We start from the raw sequence: 22857 nt of genomic DNA, 5'->3' as shown, positions 1-22857 counted from the left end.
GAGGGCAGCCGGAGGCTGGGGTCCCCGCCATGGCCACCGCCAGGCCTCCCGGGTGCGGCTGCAGAGCCCTGTCCCGGTGGCTGCTCGGCGCTGCGCTGCTGTTGGGCCTGCGGCTTTGCATGGAGTTGCGCCAAGCGGGTTCGGGACTCCCGGGCCGCCGGGATCCCCCGGGGCCACCTCGGCTGCACGGGCGGCCGGCGCCCAGCCCTCCGCGTGGAGCCAGAAGGAGGCAGGTGACCTACGTGCGCAGCGAGCGCCGAGCGCTGCCCCCGGGTGGCGGGAGCACGCCGCCAGAGCCGAGCTGCTGCGGCCAGCGCGGGCTTCCCCGCAGGAAGGTCAGTTGTCAACTGCAGACCTGGACCTTTGGAGTTGAGGCTGCACGCAGATGGCGCTGGGGAGCCTTCTGCTCAGGCCGGTGCACCACCCCACTGGGACCTCCAGACTCTTCTCCTTCTTTCTAACGTTGCTCTCCCTGGAACTTTCTTATTCTACGGCCCGTAGAATGAAGTGGAATTGAACAGGGTTCATCTACACTCAACCAACGTTTGCTGAGCGCCCACTGTGGCAAGCATCCTTGTAGGAATAGAGCACCCAGCAACTGTACCCATTTTACCGAGGGAGGGGGTGCTGAAAACAAAGGAGGCATGGCTCCCATTCCGTTTTCCCTACCCAGGCCTAGACAAAGCCGGGTGGGTAGACTCTATGAATGGCTCATCCATCAGGTCCAGGTGATGGAGAAGATGTGCCTTGCAGCTACATCCATCCAGTCTCTACCCAGGGGTTGGGACTGGCACAGGGTGAGAAGTCAAGCCTCCAGCACCACTTAGTAGGAAGTAATTGGACCCTCCAGGACCAAAGCTGGGTTTGCTTACCTCACTGGCTAGGCTCTTCCTTGCCTCATTAACTCCCTGCGCCTCACACTTCATTGAGTAGGTCGGCTTTAACCTCTGGTTGTTACAGCCTCGGCTTCTCACCTTCCTTTGGGAACCCATCATTTACATAGTACTTAAGAGTGAAAATATTAGGAATCGCATGTATGCGCTTGCCAAATCCTTACACCTAACACTCCAAAGCAAGGCTGTCTGTGCTGCAGGAGTCGGGTTTGTTTTTGTTTTGTTTTGCTTTGTTTTCCTTGATGGCATCTGCGTCCCCACCCCAACTCCTGCGTTTATCACCCTACTCTCCCTTTGGCTCTATAACGTCCTCCCCTCATTCTTCCAGAGCTTTCCTCCCCCCACTTCCTCTAAGTGCCTTGCCCCCAGTCTTCCCACAGGATGGTGGTTACTTAACAGGCGGTATCTTCTGGGATAAACACAGCTCTGTTTTCTGTCTCTGAAACGCACTTCCTATGTGACGGCTTGGCTACTTACTCTAAAAGAGCCCCTTCCTTCTTCCGCTGCCCATGCGACTCCCATGATGCCGTGTTCAGCATTGGAAACTCCCGCCAAAGGGCTCACAGTAGATGCTGGGTCAAGGGCTGTGAGCACAGACTGAATTCAAAGTGGTTGGGGGCCCAGCAAAGGGGTTCAGTTTGATTCAGGCCTTGACCCTATCTATAGAGGAAGATCAGAAAGAGGAAAGGGGACATTTGAGCTGAGGCTTGACATTTTTTTAAGAGTCTGGCTTCCTTTGTCCCTCCGGATGTGCTCAAACGTTCTGTCTTTGATACTCTGTTCCCTTTCAGAGTGATTCCCCACACCTTTTGTTTTTGCCTGTTCAAGGACTCCTAAGGGTTTTGTCTCCATAGTTATCGGTAACCAGGGCCTGCCTTACAACGTTAAGGCTTGCAGTGTGTAGACTGAGAGGGGCACTGTGTGTGTGTGTGTGTGTGTGTGTGTGTGTGTGTGTAGGAGTTCACCTCTGTGCCCTGTTGGATGCTAGAGCAGAGATCCAGTCTGAAAACGGTGGGCAGGTGACAGATGTGGAGGTGGCGAGAACTGGTGGACACTGGGTGTGTTTGGAAGGCACATGCAGAAGCAGGTAGAATCTGTTCGCCTTTGGTAGATTACAGAAAGGAGGCGCTTACTCCAAATAACTTTCAAGTATGCTTTAGCTATTAGGTTGGAAATGTCAAAAGGACAGTCCGGCACATTGATCTGGGCCTTAGAGGCAATGTCCAGGCTGAAGGAGTGATTTGGGGCCATTGCATGCAAGTGGCACTAAAACTATGAGATTGTATGAGGTCAACTGGGGTGAGTGTAGTTCACAGGACAGGAATTTGAGTACTGGGGTTCAGCCATTGCAATTCAATGAAAAGGAAATGAAAGGAAAATGTGGCAGAGTGTCTAGTTTGTTATAAACACAATGTAAAGGTTTTGTTTTCTCTAAGTTGCCCCCAAATCTTCAGCCTTATCTATTCCTCAAATATAAACCATCATGGGTACCACCTATTATGGCGGGGAAAGCACAGAAGAAGGGATAGCAAAGAAGAGTTCATGGCTGCATGATCATGCACTGGGACTCCTCACATCTCTGTAAATCAGAATCAGGAAGAAGAAAGCAAGGAACGCTGGCTGCCAAAGTCCTGTCCACTTGAACACTTTGTCCCCAGTTGGTGATGGTGTTTGGTTACATTTAAGAGGTAAGGCTTGGCTGTAGGAGGTATGTTTCTGGGGGCAGGCTTTGAGGGTAAGAAGCCTCATTAACTTACAGTTTGATTGTTCCTCTTAGTGCTTACAGTAATGGAGCTGAGCTCTGAGCATTCCACTCTAGCTGCCATGTTTGCTACTTCCTGCCGTCCCTCCCTTCCAAGATACACTCTAACCCTCTGGAACCATCAGCTCAAATAAGTTCTTTCTTCTACAACTTGCTTGGTGGCAGTGGTGGTTTGTCACAGCAACAGAAGGGTAACTAGTGTATTTGTATCTGTCTGGTTCATTGAGAATCTACTACTATTTCTAGGCTGATCTCTCTGCAGTCTGCGACGGCAACAGCAATGCCTTCTGGGAGTTTGAGTGCCTTTGCTCATACGGAGACTTGAGAATCCATCTCAGGTGGAAAGTTTTGTCTGCAAAGTCTCCTCGGTTAGGAGGTATTTCATTCCCCATGGTGACTCTAGTAAACTCCACAGACACTAGCATGTGAAAGGTGAATGCTGTTACTTCTTGAGTTTCTCACGGGTGAGTGTAAATGTCTTTGGTTAAACTACGTAAGAAGTAAGGCCTATTGCTATTGGAAAAGATATTACGTTATTAGCCTCCCATGGAAACATTTTCCTTAGCTTACTTTCTCCATAGTTACTTATTTTCAGAGTAAATATCTCATCTTATCAAGTTCCAAGACAGGATTTTGGACCTGCTTCCCTTTGCCAGTCTTTCACAGCTGAGTTAAAATAGTCTTCAAAACTTCTGGGACTTTTCTGACTTCTGGGAAAGGAGTTCACCATCTTACACCCTGAGATAAACTTTGGTCCTTTTCAGCCTTACAAGACATGGTATAATTAAAGATGGCAAACTGAGATAGGATTTGGAAGTTACCTGCTGAATCTTATTTATTTATTATTTTAATTGCTTAAGAATACTGATCAAGAGCCAGACGTGGTGGCGCACGCCTTTAATCCCAACACTCGGGAGGCAGAGGCAGGTGGATCGATGTGAGTTTGAGGCCAGCCTAGTCTACAAAACGAGTCTGGGATGGCCAAGGCTAACACAGACAGAGACCCTGTCTCAAAACAAACAAACAAACAAACAAACAAACAAAATACTGATCAACAGTTTCACAGGATTCTTGGATCCTTTGCGATGCACTGGGCAGCTTTCACATCAGTAAAGGAGAGCACATCCCTTTCTGGGGGACTGAGAACCTTCATAGACTACTTACCTGAGTTGCATAGTGTTTCTTGCTACCAAGCTTTCTTTGCAGGAGTGAGAGGTACAAACATTCAGCAATTATATTGTCACCTTAACCTCTTCTGATTGTGACAATCTTGGAACCTACTCATTTCTGAACACTACAGACTCAGCATCTCACCAGAGCTCCGAGTCTCCAGCCTTTGCACAGAATGCAGGCATTGGAACAGCCCTGGCACCCCTTTCTGTCCTTTCTGGTTCCTGCCTGTTTCTAGGGTTTGTTGTTGTTGTTGTTGTTGTTTTTTTTTTTTAATAGGTGTTATGGTTCCCTGGGTGAAGCTGTTTGGGAGGGATTTATTTATGGATGGTTAGATATGGTCTCTGTGACTTAGGCTTCTTATGCACTCTTGAGGTGCATGTGGCCACCCCCCTTGTAAGTTGGCAGTCCACCTACAAGGAAGCGATTTTTGAACCTCTAGGTCCCACATATACCAGAGATACTTAATTCAGCACCAGGCTTCTAGAAGAAATGTCTTTTCAGAGCTGTGTCACTTGACATTTAATATGCTGGCAAGAAAAGTGACTTGAGTCACTGGGCTATAGAACCCTGCAATGTGCTACTGTCTTGGCTGGGGAGTTAGAGAGCCTTTGGAACAGTGTGTGCGTGCGTGCGTGCATGCGTGGGGGGGCGTGGGGGGGGGCGGGGGACGGGACTGTCTTCTGAAGCCAAATGGCAAATGTGGTCTTGCTTCGTGTCATCTTCTTTGTTTTCTAATTCTGTAGCTGTGATCGAGAAAAATGAGGAACTTGGCATGGTGTGCGCTCCAGGTCTATCCAATCGCCTCAGGAGCCCTTACTGTTTTCAGACACAGTCCTCCTGTGATTCGCTCCCTCTTTCTCTGTCCTCCTTTATCAGGCTGTACAGAACTAGCTCTAAATACGAAGTCCTTTTGCACACTGGGAGTTCTAATCTCTGAGCACAGGAAGGTGAGGACAGATGACAGCACCGCCTCTTTTGCTTGTACAATCTTGGACCGCAGCAGTCATGTCCGGCCCCTCGGGTTTTGCGTGTGTACCCACACTTCTGACGTACAGGGAGCAGCAGGCGTCAGCCCTCTCCCACTGCCCACAGAAAGCCGAGCACTTTCATCTGGAACAAAGTCAGTGGAGAGAAATTGAATGAGCTCCAGCAGTATGTGGGTGTGAAAAGCAGTTGCCTCGTCTCATTTCAAAAAGCAGGTTTTTATTACAATTTTGATGTGCCTTCAGCGGGGACCAAGGTTCTGCTTCGACCCAAACCCCTGCAGTTAGTTTCTTGGAGAGCATTCTGTGGGCAGAGGGCTGCTAATGGAGGCTCTATTGTTTTTTCAACAGCCAGTGGTGGAGATTTGAGGGGTTTGTGTATAATTTGTGCAGTCCATTTTCTCTAAGGAGAAAAATGACCTGCCAGTTTTCTCCAGTAGAATTGGGTTTCCTTTTTCAGTCTGCAGAGGGAATCAGGCCCTCATAGTCAAACGGGAGACTGTCAAGGGTGGAAGGCTCTTGAGTTTTTCCATCTGTGCAGTGATACCTTTGCAGGCCTTCTGTTTCTGAGAAGTTGGGCTTTGTTCTGTGATAGACAGGAAGTAACAGGAGCCTGCTTCATTTAACATGAGCTGAGTTGGCCAGCAGGGATGAGTGTCTTTTCACATTGCACCTGGGTCCTCTCTGGATGTGTCCCGGTGGGCCCATTAGTGTCCTGTGGAGGTCTCGGGTAAAGGAGGGTGGGAAAATTTGCTCTCCAAAAAGCACTTTTATCTTGCTCAAGCGACTGAGAGAAAAGCTGAGTTTTGGAAGCTTTACAGTCTAGGGGCATACGTAATTTAAACTAATAGCAAGCTAGCCTGTTAGTTACCCAGGAAGTAAATATAGCCAATGATTTTGAGTCATATAGCATTTTTATTTCTAGTAGTGGGGATTGAACTCGGAGCTTGCACATGATGGGCAAGTGCTGTATTGTTGAGCCCCACCTGTACCCTACAACGCTACATAACTATCTCTAAACAGGTACCCAGCCAGATCCAGCACTAAGCTCCGTTACATGCTAATGCTAATGTCTGTAGATGGGGTACCCAGAGCAGCTTACCATTCTCTCTGCTTGCATTACCTTTCTGATCTCAGAAAACATCTGAAGCTACAACCCTGAGCCAAATACTCTCACTAAACAGTTCTTTTTCCTAAAAAAGTGACAAGCAAAGTTAATACTTCTTAGCTCAACAACAGCATGGCATATCCTTACCATACCATATGCAACAAAGGAAAGATTCTTGAACTGTTTTTAAGAAGGATGATGCAGCCGGGCTGTGGTGGCGCACGCCTTTAATCCCAGCACTCAGGAGGCAAAGGCAGGAGGATCTCTGTGAGTTCAAGGCCAGCCTGGTCTACAAAGAGAGTCCAGGACAGCCAAGGCTACACAGAGAAACCCTGTCTTGAAAACAAACAAACAAACAAACAACAACAACACAAAACAAAAAACAACAACAGAAAAACAAAACAAAAAAAAAAAAGAAAAGAAAAAAGAAAGAAAAAAGATTGATGATATAATCATTAACCTTCAGGTCAACTTGACTGAATTTAGACTTATGTAGGAGACACACTTTGGGGCGTATCTGTGAGGGCATCACCACAGAGGATTTTCTTGGGGAGGGAAGACCCATTCTGAATTGGGGTGGGGGCACACACCATTCTATGGCCTGGGGACTGAGGAAACCAGACAAATACAAATACAAATACAAATACAAAGGTAACACTAGTTACCTTTCTGTTGCTGTGACAAACCACCACTGCCACCAAGCAAGTTGTAGAAGAAAGAACTTATTTGAGCTGATGGTTCCAGAGGGTTAGAGTGTATCTTGGAAGGGAGGGACGGCAGGAAGTAGCAAACATGGCAGCTAGAGTGGAATGCTCAGAGCTCAGCTCCATTACTGTAAGCACTAAGAGGAACAATCAAACTGTAAGTTAATGAGGCTTCTTACCCTCAGAGCCTGCCCCCCAGAAACATACCTCCTACAGCCAAGCCTTACCTCTTAAATGTAACCAAATACCATCACCAACTGTGGACAAAGTGTTCAAGTGCACAGGACTTTGGCAGCCAGAGTTCCTTGCTTTCTTCTTCCTGATTCTGATTTACAGAGATGTGAGGAGTCCCAGTGCACGATCATGCAGCCATGAACTCTTCTTTGCTATCCCTTCTTCTGTGCTTTCCCCGCCACAATAGGTGGTACCCATGATGGATGACACCACGATGGATGGTACCCATGATGGATGACACCACGATGGATGGTACCCATGATGGATGGTACCCACAATGCATGGTACCCACAATGGATGGTACCTATGATGGATCGTACCCACAAAGCATGGTACCCACAATGATTGGATGGTACCTATGATGGATGGTACTCACAATGCATGGTACCCACTTTGGATGGTATCCACCATCCAGTGTGCCAGAACCACCCACAGGACACTAATGGGTCCACTGTGACATATCCAGAGGACCTAAGTGCTATTTGAAAAGATGCTTATCCTTGCTGCACAAGACTTGGCTCATGCTAAATGAAGCAGGCTCCTGTTACTTCCTGTCTATCATAGAATAAAGCCCAACTTCTCAGAAACAGAAGGCCTGCAAAGGTATCATTGCACAAATGAAAAAACCTCAAGATGGATGGTACCCTCTGAAGCCATGAGCCAAAGCAAATTCTTCTTGCCTTAACTTGCCTCCATTGGTATTTTGTCCCGGGAGTGAGAAAGTACCAAATACAGATGAATCACCCAGGGCCAGGAGTAGATATTGGGGAAAGTGTTAGTAAGGAAATATATTTATTCAATGTAGCACTGCTTTGGGCTTTATAACAACAACAACTGAACCCCCAGTTTTTGGGTTTTAAACAAGAAAAAACTTTAAATTATTATTTTTTTTTAATTACTTAAGTCTTGCCTGAGAAACAGAATGAGGGAAGAATTAAAGAAGTACGTTGGGAAACTCAAGAGATTTCTGGAGGAGTCTGGAGGAAGACCTCAATCATTTCCTTTTGAGCAAGGGGGCTGTTCAGAAAACTCCATTTTTCGGAGCCCACTGTCGTCCTTTCTGAAAGGCCACCAGAAGGTGGTTCTCCTTGCTCCGCTCTGGGGCTAGCACTCTGATGTCCACTCCACCCTCCAACTCCCCCAAACCCTACTTCACCCCCACCCCCGACCCTGAGACTTGGTTTCACTGTGTGAAACCTTGGCTGTCCTGGGGTTCACTCTGTAGAGCAGGCTGGCCTTGAATTTATAGAGATCCTCCTGCCTCTGCCTCCCAAGTGCTGGGATCAAAGGCGTGTATCACTATGCCTGGCTGATGTCCACTTTGAATGGACCAGCTCTGACCCCTTGCTTAAATCACAAGGTCATCTCCTGTCCTGGAAGTCATTCTTAGAGTAAAAGAAACTGTCACTAAGTTACCCTAAACAGCTCAGTCCTTGCTGCTCCCTAACCACTCAGTATTATTTTTTGCAGTTTTCCCTTAGACATTTGTTTTTTCCTAGTTTATGTTATTTTAATTGTCCCACTTTGGAAATCTTATACCTGGGACATGGAAATAGATTATTACAGGCCCTGTCCTCTATATGTGAGTTTATATAGCTATCTATGTCTCTAGCTATTATTATTTCTTAATTATTCACCTGTTAATGATGTTCTTTAGGGTGTATGCATTGTGTGTCCCCACATGGGGACCCGAAGTTGACATTAGTTGACTTCCTCTATTGCTTTGCCTTTTTAAAAAGTAAGGATTTATTTATTTTTATTTTCTGTGTATGAGCAAAACGCACATGTCTGTACCACATGCAGGCCTGGTGCTCGAGAAAGCCCGGCAAAGGCACTGGATCCCCTGGAACTGGAGTTACGTGCAGATGTGAGCTGCTAGGAATTGAACCAGGGTCTTCTAGAAGAGCAGCAAGTGTTCTTAACCACTGAGCCGTCTCTCTAGCCCTGCCCCTAACCTCAGTTCTGAGACAGGGTCTCTCCCTAAACCTGGTGTTCACCTATTGGCTAGACTGGCTGGCCAGCAAGCTCCTGGCTTCCTCCTGTCTCTGGCTTTCTGTGCTGGAGTTGCAGGTATGTGGTAGTCAGCTTTTTACATGGGCGTGGGGGATTTGAACTTGGGTCCTCATGCTTAAGTAGCAAGCATTTTTACCCACTGAGCCATCTCTCCAACCTCTGTCTATTATAATTGTATTTACAGGTAGTATTGGGCAGGAAGCTGGCATCTGGGACACACAATTTTTTACTCAGTAAATATATACACAAGATCCATGCATTGTGTTCCATTTATTCTGCTATCTCTCCATTTCTTTTTTTTCTCCCTCCCTTCATTTTTCTTTTTCTTTTTTTGCAAAAAGTTATTTGTGAGGACTTGTGGTAGAAAAATAAATAGTAATAGATGGCTCATCACTGCAATTTATGTTCCCAAATCCAAACTAGGGTCTTGTAATATCTGATTTGTTTTGTTTGTTTGTTAATGAAGTTACTTTTCACAAACATCCAAATTATTGCCCAGTGTGTCTTTACAGCCTCTGCTCTAACAGGCTAGTTTCGGATTCCTTAGTGTAAGGCTACTTCTGTGTCCATTAGGACCAGGGCTGTGAGCGACAGGCCCAGTTGGAACTAGTAAAGCCGGAGACTGGTTTGAACAGTCTGGGAAGACAAAGGAGAACTACGGAAGGAAGCCAGAAGGGCTCTGGGAAATCAAGCAGGGATTAAAGTGAGCCCGCGTACCTCAGCCATCCGGATGACCCCATACCACGACGTAGTGGTAGTGTTGGCTGTGCCCTTTCCTCCTCCTCCTCCTCCTGTGTTTGCAGAACTACCTACTTTTCTAAGAAAACACTTCCCTATTTTTTCCTTGCACCTGACATTGCTTCAGGGGACCTGGGCGTCACCCCTCAGACACACGCAAGGGCGTTTGGATCCTACTTCACAGATGTAAAGGGGCAGAGGTGCGAGGAACTGCAGAGATGCTGACTGAGTTCTAGAGCTGGGGCTGTGCCCAGTGGTGAGGCAGTGCAGTCCACACTGGCGTGAACGGAGGTGCTGTTCCTGCCGTTGGGTGTTGGCAAGCCAATAAATCCTTAATCAATTCCCTTTCTGCTTAACTAGCTAGAGCCGTTTCTGTTGTTTACAGCGGAGACTCTTGGCAGAACAGTAAATTAGAGCTGGCACTTTGGAGGGGTACGACTGTAACTTTCCCTCTGCAGTGTTTGCCTGCTTCTGTTTAATGCAGGTTTTTGGAATATAATGACTGGGGAGGCCGAAGTGAACTATGGGCCGAGGGAGCTTTCCCTGACAAGTTGATAACATTTAGTTCCAGACACTAAATTACACAGATCTGCCTACTCATCTCTAGAGACACCAAACTGTGCTTCATAGTGCCGTTTGCCTGGGGTTTCGGGAAGGAGGGGACACATGCCTGCTACTGTCACAAATAACAGCCCAGTGTCAGGGCTCACGCTATTGCAGGTTCATTTCTGGCTGGGCCACGCATCGTTATGGGTTGGATGGGTGTGTGTCATGCTGCTCGGTGCTGTGACTGTCCTCCCCCACGACCCCAGGCTGAAAATACAGCCATTATTCCTCCATTCACCTGTGCTCAAGGGGGGGATGCTCTAATGGGCTTTGCCTGGCATTATTCAAAGGCCCAGCTTGGGGGCTAGAAAGATGGCTCAGCAGTTAATAATCTAAAAATATCTTTTCGGAAGGCCTGGGTTCAGCTCTCGGCATGCACAAGGCAGTTCGCAATTGGTAGTGACTTTAGTTCTAGGGGATCTGGCTTCCCTGCACTCTTGCACACACACACACACATACACACACATGCATACACATAAATAAATATTGGAAAAAAAAGCTCAGCCTGGAAGTGACAGGTCTCTCTCTTGCACACAATACAATGTCCAGAGCTACTCAAGGCCAACGATGGCCATCCTGCCAGGTGCCCAGAAGACAGCTGGACAGTTTGATGAGCAGGACAGTGGCATCACAGAACGTAACCCTGCAATCATGCATGTCTATGTGGATGGACACTGTCTAGGTCATGTTTTGTGTCTATGTTTTCAGCTCCTTGCTGATCCGCATGCTTGACAGTATTGAAGAAAGCATGGCTGTTTTCGGGGGCTGGGATCTGAAATGAAGTGGTCATGTGTGCTGGTTTGGGGGAAAATGGCCCCCCCGTAGGCCTATTGGGAGTGGCCCTATTAGGAGATGAGTGGGGGGTGCTGAAGGAAGCGTGTCACTGCAGTGGACTTTGAGGTCTCAGATGCCAGGCTCAGTGCCACACTGTCTTCCTGCTGCCTGCAGATCCAGAAACGGAAGTCTCAGCTACCTCTCCAGCACCATGGCTGCCTGTGTGCCACCCTGTTTCCCACCATGATGGTAATGGACTGAACCTCTGAACTGCAAGCCAGCCCCAATGAAACATTTTTCCTTTATAAGAGTTGCCGTGGTCGTGGTGCCTCCTCACAGCAACAGAAACCCTAACTAAGACACCATCTAAATTTAGTAGTACCTTGCAATAACAAAAAGACTTACTGTAAAGATTAAACGGTGCTGCCACCAATCCTGGAGTCTGTTAGACACAATGGTTCTCGCTGACATTGCTTATGTTTGCTCAGGGCAAAGGCTGGAAGCAAATCGTTAAATAAAATCATGAATGTGAGGGGCTGGAGAGATGGCTCCGCAGTGAGGAGTGCTCGCCGCTCTTCTCCAAGACTGGAGTTTGTTCCCAGTACCCATATTAGGCAGCTCACCACTGCCTGTAACTCCAGCTCCAGGGGGAATCGGATTCCTTCTTCTGCCCTCCGTTAGTATTAGCATGCATGTGCTCTTGGTCACACAGACGCAGGCATGCAGACACACAGACATAGACACAGACATAGACACACACATATACACTGGACACACAGACACACACCACACAGACACACACACACACCAGACACACACACACAGATACACACTGACATACACACAGACACACACACACACATCAGACACACACACACAGATACACACTGACATACACACAGACACACACAGAGACACACACCACACAGAGAAACACACAGACACACACCAGACACACACACACACACACACACACACACACACACACACAGACACACACATACACACGAGAAGCCATGAGTGTAAGGCTTCTGGTAAGAGGAGTCAAACACCATGTCCAAAACCATCTTCATTTTTTCGTTTTTACTTGGAGTTAACTGAAAGACTTCAAACATTCTCCTAGAACGTGATTAGAGATCGGAAACAATGCTTGAGGTGTACAGCATCAGCTTGAATGCACATAACAGCAAGCAACTTAGTTTATTTCTTATCTAATTTGAATGTAGGACAAGCGATCCCTTCAAAGCCCTGCTTAGACCAATGCACAGTGACCTGAGCATCAGGCTGTGGAAAGTGGCTTTCCCCGCCAGCTGTTTTGAGAGTACAGTATTGGGAGGATAATAATAACTTGTGAGAGCCTAGGATATGGGTGACATTCACTCAAATGTCACGCAAATACTCTCATATAAGTAGCTTGCCTGTAGGTGGACTTTTGGCTTCTCTGGTGTTCCTTTCTGTGTTAGGAGTCAACCCCAATGCCCTGTATATATTAGACCTAGGGCTCCTGTTTTTATGTGGGAGGTCAGATGGTTAAATTTTGTGTTGAATGTAGACGAAAGTTATCATTTTCTGAACTTTAGTTTCTTTTCTTTTTTTAAAAAAGAATTATTTATTTATTTTATATAGATGAATGTTTTATCTGCATGTACACTTGCAGGCCAGAAGAGGGCACCAGATCTCATTACAGATGGTTGTGAGCCACCATGTGGTTGCTGGGAATTGAACTCAGGACCTCTGGAAGAGGAGACAGTGCTCTTAACCTCTGTGCCATCTCTCCAGCCCTAGTCTCTTTTCTTTAAAAAAAAAAAACATTAAAATAAATTTTAGTGTTTTAAATTATGTGTGGGTGTGCATGTCGGCCTGTGGGTATGTGTGTGAGAGTGCAGGTGCCTTCCAAGGCCAGGGGCAATGGAACTCCCCGCGCCTGGAGCTGGAGTTACAAACAGTTTTGACTGTGGACATGAAATGAGTGTGTGGAGGGGAAAGCACCAGAAGGGGCCCTGGGACTCAGACACACTTCTTAAATGGCCACTGGTCTGCTATGTCAAAAAGTTTTAGTTGTGGCTTTGAAGAATGTGGAGTTCACTATTTGTTATATTTCTGTTTCCTCAAAATGAATTTTCAGTGTTTTTTTTTAAACGGCGTGCTGTTGTTGAATAATTTAGGTTTTGTATTAGCATTGCAATGTAATTCCAAGCCTTCAAAGTATAGTTTTTCCTCAAAAAAAAGTTTACAAATCTATTAGCTGCTTCCTAGGTAAGTGCTCTGTTGCTTCTTCAAGGGAGGCCACCTGGTGCATGCCTGGGTAAAGAATTCATTGATAAATCGTGTTGCTGCTCTTGTCTTCCGCATTTCAGCGATGTTGAGTGGATGTTGTTATACTCCGTACTTTATATGCCTTTTAAAGATAAGCTCAATGCAAAGTGTCAGACAACAGGAATTTCAGTGTTGGGCCTGCTACTGTGGGAATGTAAGTCCTTCGAGCAGTATATACTTTGAATGGGCCGGGAAGTGAGTGTTTTCCTAGGTAGGGATTGTCTTCATCCTGCAATCGAGGAACCCAAGGCCTGGGAAAACGAATTAGGTCCCTGGGGTCCAGAGGCCTGCATTTTGCTTGGGCCTCTTCCCCATAGCTCTCTTTTCTCTGCACCCTGGTGGGAGCTGCTCTACCCGGCCACATCCTTGCTATAGATTGACACCTTTGAAACCAGGAGCCCCAGGTAAATGCACCCTGCAGTGGCTTCTGTCAGGTCCTCAGGCGCGGTGATGCAAAGTCAGTTATACATGGACAGAAAGAAAAGGGAGAGAAGACGAGCAAGCCAGGCTCATCCGGAGTCAGCACAGGGAGGGATGGCTGCGAGAGGGCTGGCCTAGAGCAAGCGAGGTCCTAGCTCTGCCAGACAATTTTGTTATCACAAAAAATATTCCAAAGGCACAAGAGAAGGGAAGTAATGTACACATAGCTAAAGATAATGCACTCTGCTAACAACATGGCAGACAGAGCCAAACACAATGTGATTCTATTTCACCCCCTGTCTTTTTTATTTTGACTGAGGTAATTATTTTGTTTATTTTTAATTTTACATATACTTAATTTACACATGTTGGTGTTCTGCCTGCTTGTAGGCATGTGAGGGTGTCATGTCAGATCCCCTGGAACTGCAGTTCCAGACAATGGTGAGCTGCCATGTGGGTACTGGGAATTGAATCCGGATTCTTTGGAAGAACAGGCAGTGCTCTTTACCTCTGAGCCATCTCTCCAGACCCTTTGCCACCATCATATTGGAAAAAAAAATACAACACATCTAATAAAACCTGGATCATGTGGAGAAAAAGCACAATTTTTATTGTCTTTATGACTCTCTGTCTCTCTATGTCTCTCTGTCTCTCTGTGCCTCTCTGTGTCTCTGTCTCTTTCATTTGTAATTTCATCCCCCCATGGAGGCAGGAGTGCATCTGACTTGCTCAGCCCTGTGACAGTACCAGCACATCACAGGCACTCAGTGATCCTGGCTGGAAGGATGCTCTTCTGTGTTGCTTGGTACTAGTCAGGGGGTTTGAAACCACCGGAATCTGTTAAGTGCTATGCTGCATTCCCTTTGAGGTCACTCATTTCCAAGACAGGGTGAAGTACTGCAGATCTTGGCACAGAGAAGCCAGCATTTACTTTGCTTCAGGCTGCACAGTGGAGGCTGGGAGCCGTATCCACCCTGCACCTGTTCTGGTTTGGCCTGTGAACTTAGAATTGCTTTTACAGAAGGTCGCTTGCAGTCATTATAATGCTCAAAACATCAACCCTGAATGCCAGTGAAACAGAATAAATAAAATAAAGTTTCCAGTCTTTTCACTAGTAGGTCTACATTACTAAAATTTGTGTAATTACTATCGTGGCTTGGATTCTTCACTAGAAATGTAGAATTGTCCTTTCATCTTGTCTAATAAGCACTAATTAATATTTTTCATTTCAACTCCTGGCTCATGAAGTGTTTATACCTGACTTTTTATTTTGTATTTTTATTTTTTAAAAATCTGTTTATTTATTATGTATACAGTGCTTTGTCTGCATGTATACCTGCAGGCCAGAAGTAAGCATTAGATCACATTATAGATTGCCTCAGCTACCATGTGGTTGCTGGGAACTGAACTCAGGACCTCTGGAAGAGTAGCCAGTGTTCTTAACCTCTGAGCCATCTCTCCAACATACCTGACTTTTTAAAGAATGATTTTTTTACCAATCTCTGCTATAGCAGTGGTCACATGCCACCTAAGTATGACTGTTTGGTTAGGGGTAAAACCAGAACTTCAAGGGGACATCAAGTCTTGGAGATGCTCATCCTAGACCTTTCTCATCTGCTGAATGAGGAGAATGGCCCTAGATGTCCAACAAGATGCTGAGCATTTGTGAGACTGCCTCCATATAGTCCTGAAGGTCTTTGTCACATGACCATAGCCATGTAGTGAATATTGGAGTGGCTTACAGTCTTGAAGGTCTTTGTCATGTGACCATAGCCATGTATTGAGCACTGCAATGGCTTACATGACCATAGCCATGTACATGGGTTTACATAGCCATTACAGTGTGTTACAGCTGGCTTGGCATACAAGGACCTGCCCTTGACTCTTTATACCATAACTGTTCGGTTATTGGACAAATACTTACATGCAAACAGCATAAGCCATACAGTAGGAGGTCGGCATCTTTCCTTCTATGGGATATTTTGATGGTGTCTGGGACTTACATTTCTTATCTACGTCTCTCTGTTCCCTGCTGCTAGCTCAGCATCTCTTCTCTGGCATGCACTACTGCCCACTCCTTTAATCTTCCGGGGGGACACCAACACAGGCCTAGGGAGGTCAATCCAGTTCAGAACAAGTACCATTCTAAAGGCAACCCTTCCATGTTTTCTTGGCTGTTGGGTCTTAGTTAAGGCCGTCCTTTCTTCTCAGGCTCCTACAACACAGCTCTCGCCTTCTCTTGGATGCCCACCAATGCTTTTCCTCCACTGCTGAGCTCTCAGTCTCTCCCACCCCTCCCTACTCTCTTGACCTTCTAACAAACGAATTCCTGATCCATACCCTTTCTGTTCTGTTCATTTTTTAAAGCTTGTGCCACAGGCCTGACCCCAGTGATGTGTTATTCTGCCACAGTGGCGGCACGCAGAACCGTAGTTTTCCTTTGGCAGTGATAGGGACTGAATCTGGATCTTTGTGTGTGCCAGACAAAGGTTGTACTGTGGACCTAAACTCCCAGCTCTAGCATGCATGTGGAGGCCAGAGGATGTCCTCCAGTGTCTAGCCTGGCTTTTCCACTCGTTTGATACAGAGTCTCTTGTTGTTCACCACTGCAGATGCCAGGCTTGCTGGCCCATGAGCTTCAGGGGGTCCCCTGCACCCACCTCCTATGTCTCTGAGGAACACTGGGATTACAGATGTGGGCTACCGTGCCTAGCTTGAACCCAGGTCCTGAGCTTGCATAGCAAGTACTCTACCCAGTGAGCAATCTCCCAGCCCCATGGAATGTTTCTTTCTTTCTTTCTTTTTTTTTTTACACAAAACTTGTGCAATATTATAATATCTAGAAATTAGAAACCACCCAAGTGTCTCGTAGCTGGTGAGTGAATATGTAAAATGTGGTTTAGCCAATCAAACTTATTCAGGAATTGAAGGGAGAGAAGTATCAATGGATGTTAGAATGTAGATAAACCTGGAAACATTGTGTTGAGTGAAAGGAAACAGTCACAGAAACATCACATATTCCACGAACTCCATTTTAACAAAAATGTCCATCCGTGGCAAACGCAGACCCAGAGGTTTGGAACAGCAATGATTGCTGTTGGGAACAGTTTCTTTTTGAGATGATGAAAGTATTCTGGAAGTGACAGTGGTAATGGTTGTTCAAACAAAACCCTGCTGGATCGCATTTCAGAATGGCACATTTTGTGGTGTGTGAACTGAAAAGATTCCTAGGAGGCCACGAGTGAGTAGCGGCTGTGATGTTCCATGTTCTGCCTTGATCAGCTGAAGATAAGTGAACCATGAGAGAGACCCAGCACCCCGGCCTGCTGGTGCTCACTGATCCGCAGGGCCAAGCTCAGTAGGGATGTGCAGTCCGTGTGTTTGCTAGTCTGCGTGGCTCGTGGCGCAGCCTCCAGAAGGTTCTCACACATCTTCAGGGCCAGCAACACATTGCGGAGTCTGGCACATTCAGTCCTGTGTCCGCAGATGAAGGAGAACACCAAGGCATCATTGCTAGGAGCCTGCTGGCCACTGTCACACCCAACGTTGGCAGAAAGGACAGCCTATAACACCAGGGCTTATAAAAGGAAAAACAAACAAACAAACAAACGTGTCTGTGTTTCTGTCAGCCCACTGCATCTCTTAGACCACCCACTTCTTATTCTGCTTATATTGGCTCTTTTTCCTTATTACCATTCTCACCCAAATGACTTCTTGTTGTGTTTGCAGTGATTTGTGTGGTGGTTCAGATAGTCCTTTCTCCCTTGCAAAGGCTTGCTCTGTTGTGGGCCTTACGTAGCCTTATGTGTGTGGGGGTGTTGCTCTCCTTCCATTAACAGGGAGCCTGGTTGCATTCCTGGATCAAAATAAAATGAGAGTGTGACCCAGGTAGTCAGATTTTAGCCTCATTTCTATTAGTGTTGAAATCTAGATTGGAAAAAAATATATATATAGGTTGATTTCTCTAGATTTCAGGTTCTGTATGGAAGTGAGGCATCTAAGATATCTTCCAAATCAACTCATATGTTTTAGAGTTTAGCTTTAGCTATTTTGGTTAGGTAGAATTTCAAGCATGCCTTCCATTGCTTAAAAACAAATTTGAACTGATTATGTAATTATGATGGGGAATGTTCTTTTGGGTGGTGAATATTCATTTTTCACAAAAATAGTTTTTGTTTTTTGTTTTTTTTAAACTGGCTTATTTAACTAATGCTCACTTGGAGGACCCTGAGTCAGGAGCAGCCAGCCACATGAGTTTTGAAGCCGAAATGGCTTGAATTTATTTGGGTGCCCTGGATACAGAGAACTGTTTTGGAAACTCTGATGTCTTGGTCTTATTCTTGGACAAGGAATGTTCTTATTTACAAGAACTGAGTTACCAGTGAAGATTGACTCGTATTTAACACATACAGCATCCAGTCCTTCCCTGTTATGGAGACAAGAAAATGTGGGAAAAAATGTGCTATCTGTATGTGTAGATCTTATTTTTAAAATATAGGTGAGGCATGGAACTCAGAGTTAAAGTAGGCACATGTGTGTTTGGTGCAGCCATTGACTTCATAGTAAAACCAGAAACCACTCTTAAGGGTTTGGTTTTTTTTTTTTAATGCTTTAATAACAAAACCATACAGACATGGAAGGAGTTGAGTGTGGGATGCTGGAAAGTCAATTTTCTATGTCTTTTACCCAAGGAATTCTTAGGTTATAGCTATTTTGAGACCAAAAAATTTCAACTTAAAAATAGAAGTGAAGAAATAGGAGCAGATTGCAGTCTGCAACAAAGAGTGAAAAAACAGAGAGTGCAAAGGATGCCACAGAGTGGGGACGGCCAGGGACCTCGTGTTTCGTCCTCCAGATGCCCTCAGGGTGGTGCCAGTACACGGTAGTGAGGACGCGCACGGAGTCCCCAGCTGGTGGTGTTGTGTTATAAAAATGTGGTGAAGACAGTTGGATGGCAGCTACGGAAAGCACTGTAGAATATTGAGCATCACGCACCAACTGAGACCCATTCACATATACATTTAAACACACACAGCTCATACACACCTCACACACTCACATGTACACGGACAGACACTCATGTATGTTCACAGGTGCACACACTCTCATGCATCCCACACTCACTCATATTCACACATGTATGCACACACACACTCATATACCTTCACATGCACAATCACGCATGTGCATCTACACACTCACATGCAAACACATTCTTCTTCACATACACTCACACACCCACACACATGCACACCCACCCTCTCACATATACAAATACTCACACGTTTATACACATGTTCTCTACACACAATTCACATACTCAACCATACACACACACACACACACACACACACACACACACACACACACACACACACACATGCAGATACTTACACACATTCAACTGTGACTGTCCACGCCACTCCTGGAGGAGTGACCCTTCACAGAAATGCCTGACTAGGTGAATCGATTAGTTTCATTGTGCAGGCGTGAAGAGAGTCGTGACCCTCTCGATGCTGGAAGCTCGTAGCGTTCAGGATGACTCACAGCAATTTCCAGAACACAGACACTTCACCTACTCAGGCATTCCTGTGAAGGGTCACTCCTCAGAGAGGTGAGGGTTAGCTTAAGATACGGGCAGATAAGGTTGAGATGGCTGGTTCCTTTCAGTGGGAGAGGCCTCCGTACACTGGACATTTCTCTTCAGAGGTCTCTTCACTGTGGGCTGGGCTGAACCTGAGTGAAACTCCGGAGAGATGGAACATGCTGCTGTGGCACAGAGCCTGTAGCGTGAGGACCACTCCCCAGCAGGCTGGGCCCAGCTAACCACTTCCTGGTCCTGTGATATGCATCCTACAGATGCCTAGATCTGCTTGCCTTGGCCTCTGAAAGCTACACCAGGAAGGAGAGCTGTATTTTCTTGTCAGAATAGAAGCCACCGGCCCCTCCTTGCTATTGATTTTTGCGTTATTTCATTTGTAAGCAAATGCTTGTTCTGTGCTATAAAACTAGTCAATGCTAAGCAAATTTTTGAAGGTTGAAAAATTCAATTTCTTGTGAAAATAAATACAAAGGAAGGCATGGGCCATCACGTCCATCTTGTGCACACTTTGATTTATGCTTCTATTTCTCCAGCTGCACACTCACACGGGGCTGGCATCTCTCTGTGCAGGTCAATAGCACTGCAGCACGCCTCGCTAGCATCTGTGTAGTCTCTACAACTATCCAGTTAGCAAGCTGAGTCAAAGCCTTGTATCTGCAATCGCCCACTGGCAGTAATTAGATCCGCTATAGACAAGGTAGATTAAAGCCACAACTTGTAAAGCAAGCATTTGTGAGGCCCACTTTAGCTGCAAGTGTGGGTGTATATTAACTTGACAATATTACTCTGCAACTTTTCTTGCAAAAAAAAAAAAACAAAAAACCAACAACAACAACAAATACCAAAAACCATTGAAACTGCATCTCCCACCCTTTGCAGTTGGTTTCTTCAAATGGAGCAGTCGCTTGACACTTGGAAAGCAATTTAAGTGCAGACTGCTTTGAGATTGTAGTAATTAAAAGATACGTCCACAGTTCACTCACCCATACCTAATAGGACATTTAAAAAAGAGTCACGGTGACACAATTCCTGCCAGAAGCAACTTCAGGGTCGAAAGGCTTCTCTTTGTGGCTCGGCGGTTGCTGTCCATTCCTGTGGGGGAAGGCGTGGCAGAGACCCATGGCAGTGCGAGCCTATTGGAGATTCTGCATACACAGGGCACCAACCAGGAAGAAGAGAGCTGGGGCGAGAGGAAGTGGCTGTAACCCTCGAGGCAACATTCCAGCCATCCACTTCCTCCAGTTACGCTGTATCCCCTGCAGGCTTCCCAAGCTTGCCCAAACAGCAAGGCAAGCTGGAAGTTAAGTGTTCAAACACATGAGCCTGCAGAGGATGGGGGAGGTCATCTCCCAAACAGTATGATGTTCCTAACCTTCCCCGACTTCATCCTTGTAGGATTAAGAATCTGTTCTCTTCTATGCACACAGTTCATGGACTTGCCTAATGATCAATTAAGTTGTCATTTCAAAACCGTGTAAAACTGATGTGAACTGGTCTGGGAACACACGGAGTGATTGCTAGTGAAAAGAAACTAAGCTGTTCAGCAGCAGGGGTTCACAGCAGAGAAACTCCAAATGTCAGGTAGCTGATTTTTGTGGAGACGGATTAGAGTGTCTCTGTGGTGGGGGTACGCCTATAGCCCTAGCACTCTGGAGGCCAAGGCAGAGTGACTGGAGGCCAACCTACAGCCACATACTGAGAGTGTGTCCCCATGTCCCTGACTCACCCTCCCAAAGTGTTTCTACTATAATGTATAATGACCAGTCTATACATATTTAACCTTTAAATTTTTATGAAACTAACTTCTGGTTTCGGTGATACTGAGGGGTTGAGACCAGGCCCTTTAGCATCCCAGGAAGTCACTGCTCCACTGAGCTGCACCCCAGCCCCACAAATTTTCTATGTGCATGATGTGTGTGGGTGCATATGTGTGTGCATATGTGTGTGCCACAATGTGGAGGCCCAAGGTGGACCTCAGGAGTCTTTCTTGATTGCTCTCTGCTTTGTTCATTAAGGCGGGGTCTCTCACTTGAGTCCAGAGCTTGGCAATATAGCTAGTGTAGTGGGTGAGCTTGCTCCGGAAATCCTCTATATGGTGCTGCTGCCACACCCACCTGCATTTCCTCCTGTTTGGGGATTTGAACTTCAATCTTCATGCTTGGTGCTTTACAGTAAGCACTTTAATTTCTGAGCCATGTCCTCAGCCCTCAGGTGATAATCTTTTATGACCTGTTTTAAATTCTCAAAAATGCTTTCCTGCAGTTTTGACTTGAGGCTTTAGCTAATCTACTTATCATCCTTGAATTTAAAAAGTTATCTATCTATCTATCTATCTATCTATCTATCTATCTATCTATCAATCATCTACGTGTAGATGCTTTGCCTGCATGTATGTCTTATGCCTGGTGCCTGAGGAGGATAGAAGAGAATGTTGGATCCCCTGCAACTGCAAGTGTAAACCACCACATGGGTGCTGGGAGTCCGACCAGAGTGCTCCGGAAGAGCAGACAGTGCTCTTGATGAGCACCGAGCCATCTCCCCAGCCCCTGATATTCACTTTTATGTCAACAGAGCTGAGTCAAGGACTCTCAGATTTCACAACAACTTACTTCTGTCTGAGTAAAGAGCAGTTATATTTAGCTGCTTTAAGGTATTCCTACAAAGCCCAGTTAGTGAATTTCCCCAAAATAATAATAATCATCATCATCATCATCATCATCATCATCATCATCATCATCCGTTCTCAACTCCAAGAGATGTGTCATGTTCTTTTCTCTCTGGCATTTAAACCAATATAAAAATGTCCCTCAGAAACCAGTCCTGTGGGGGGCTGCAACGGAAGCAAGGCATGTGGTGCCTTCATAAGGCCCGTAGTCGGCTGAAGCTGAGTCCCCTGCGTCAGGTCCTATCAAACAGGAAGCACAAAGTGAGGGCAAGCAGAATGACTGTGAGGTGTCTGCCCTGTGCAGTCTGCTTCGCACTTAGCACAGGCTTGGGGAGTCAGGGCTCCTGAGGGCGGTGTGAGGCTAACACTGGCCCGGGAAGGGTAAGTGAGGCTGGACTGACTTGGGACTAAGGGAGAGGATTCTGCGTGGGAGGGAGTGAGAACCTGGCTAAAGGTGGTGCAGGCCAGATGCGCTCAGAAAACTGACCAGACAGGAGGATTGGCTTTGTCACCAAAATTTCCTTGTGCCCTCCAGCTCCTGAGTCTTGACACTCAATTGTCTTTGGTTGTGTTTCTTTTCTTTCTCCAACCAAGAATCTCTGTCAGCCAATTGCTTGTTTTTAACCCTCTATTCAGTTTCTGAAGGTGTGGCATTGGGAAGATCCCGTGACCATGTCACCATCACAGTAGTAAACTTTTGTTGTTGTTGTTGTTGTTGTTTTTAATCTCTTCAGTGCCTGTGCCAGTCAGGGCAGGCTAGGTGATGCTGCAGTAACAAATATTCATGAGGATTTCAAACTTGGGAGGATTAAAATAAGTACTTTTCATTTCTCACTCTTGCTACACATCCAGGGTGGGTTGATAGA

General features: G+C 46.1%; 1 protein-coding gene across 4 annotated transcripts in view; it reads left to right on the top strand.

Moving 5' to 3' along the window:
• The first annotated feature begins 24 nt into the window (after positions 1-24).
• Positions 25-22857, top strand: part of METTL24 (methyltransferase like 24) — a 114883-nt gene continuing 92050 nt past the window's right edge. For all 4 annotated transcript variants that reach the window (XM_084774481.1, XM_084774479.1, XM_084774478.1 and 1 more), the window contains exon 1: positions 25-335. In XM_084774481.1, the coding sequence (XP_084630607.1) occupies positions 30-335 (306 nt within the window). In that variant the 5' untranslated portion in view covers positions 25-29. The remainder of the gene's footprint in view (positions 336-22857) is intronic.

Source organism: Acomys minous (assembly GCF_964271855.1).
Source record: "Acomys minous genome assembly, chromosome: 3".
In the NCBI taxonomy this organism is placed as follows: domain Eukaryota; kingdom Metazoa; phylum Chordata; class Mammalia; order Rodentia; family Muridae; genus Acomys; species Acomys minous.
Note: the sequence above shows the minus strand (reverse complement) of the source record. Positions and strands in the feature narration are given on the sequence as shown.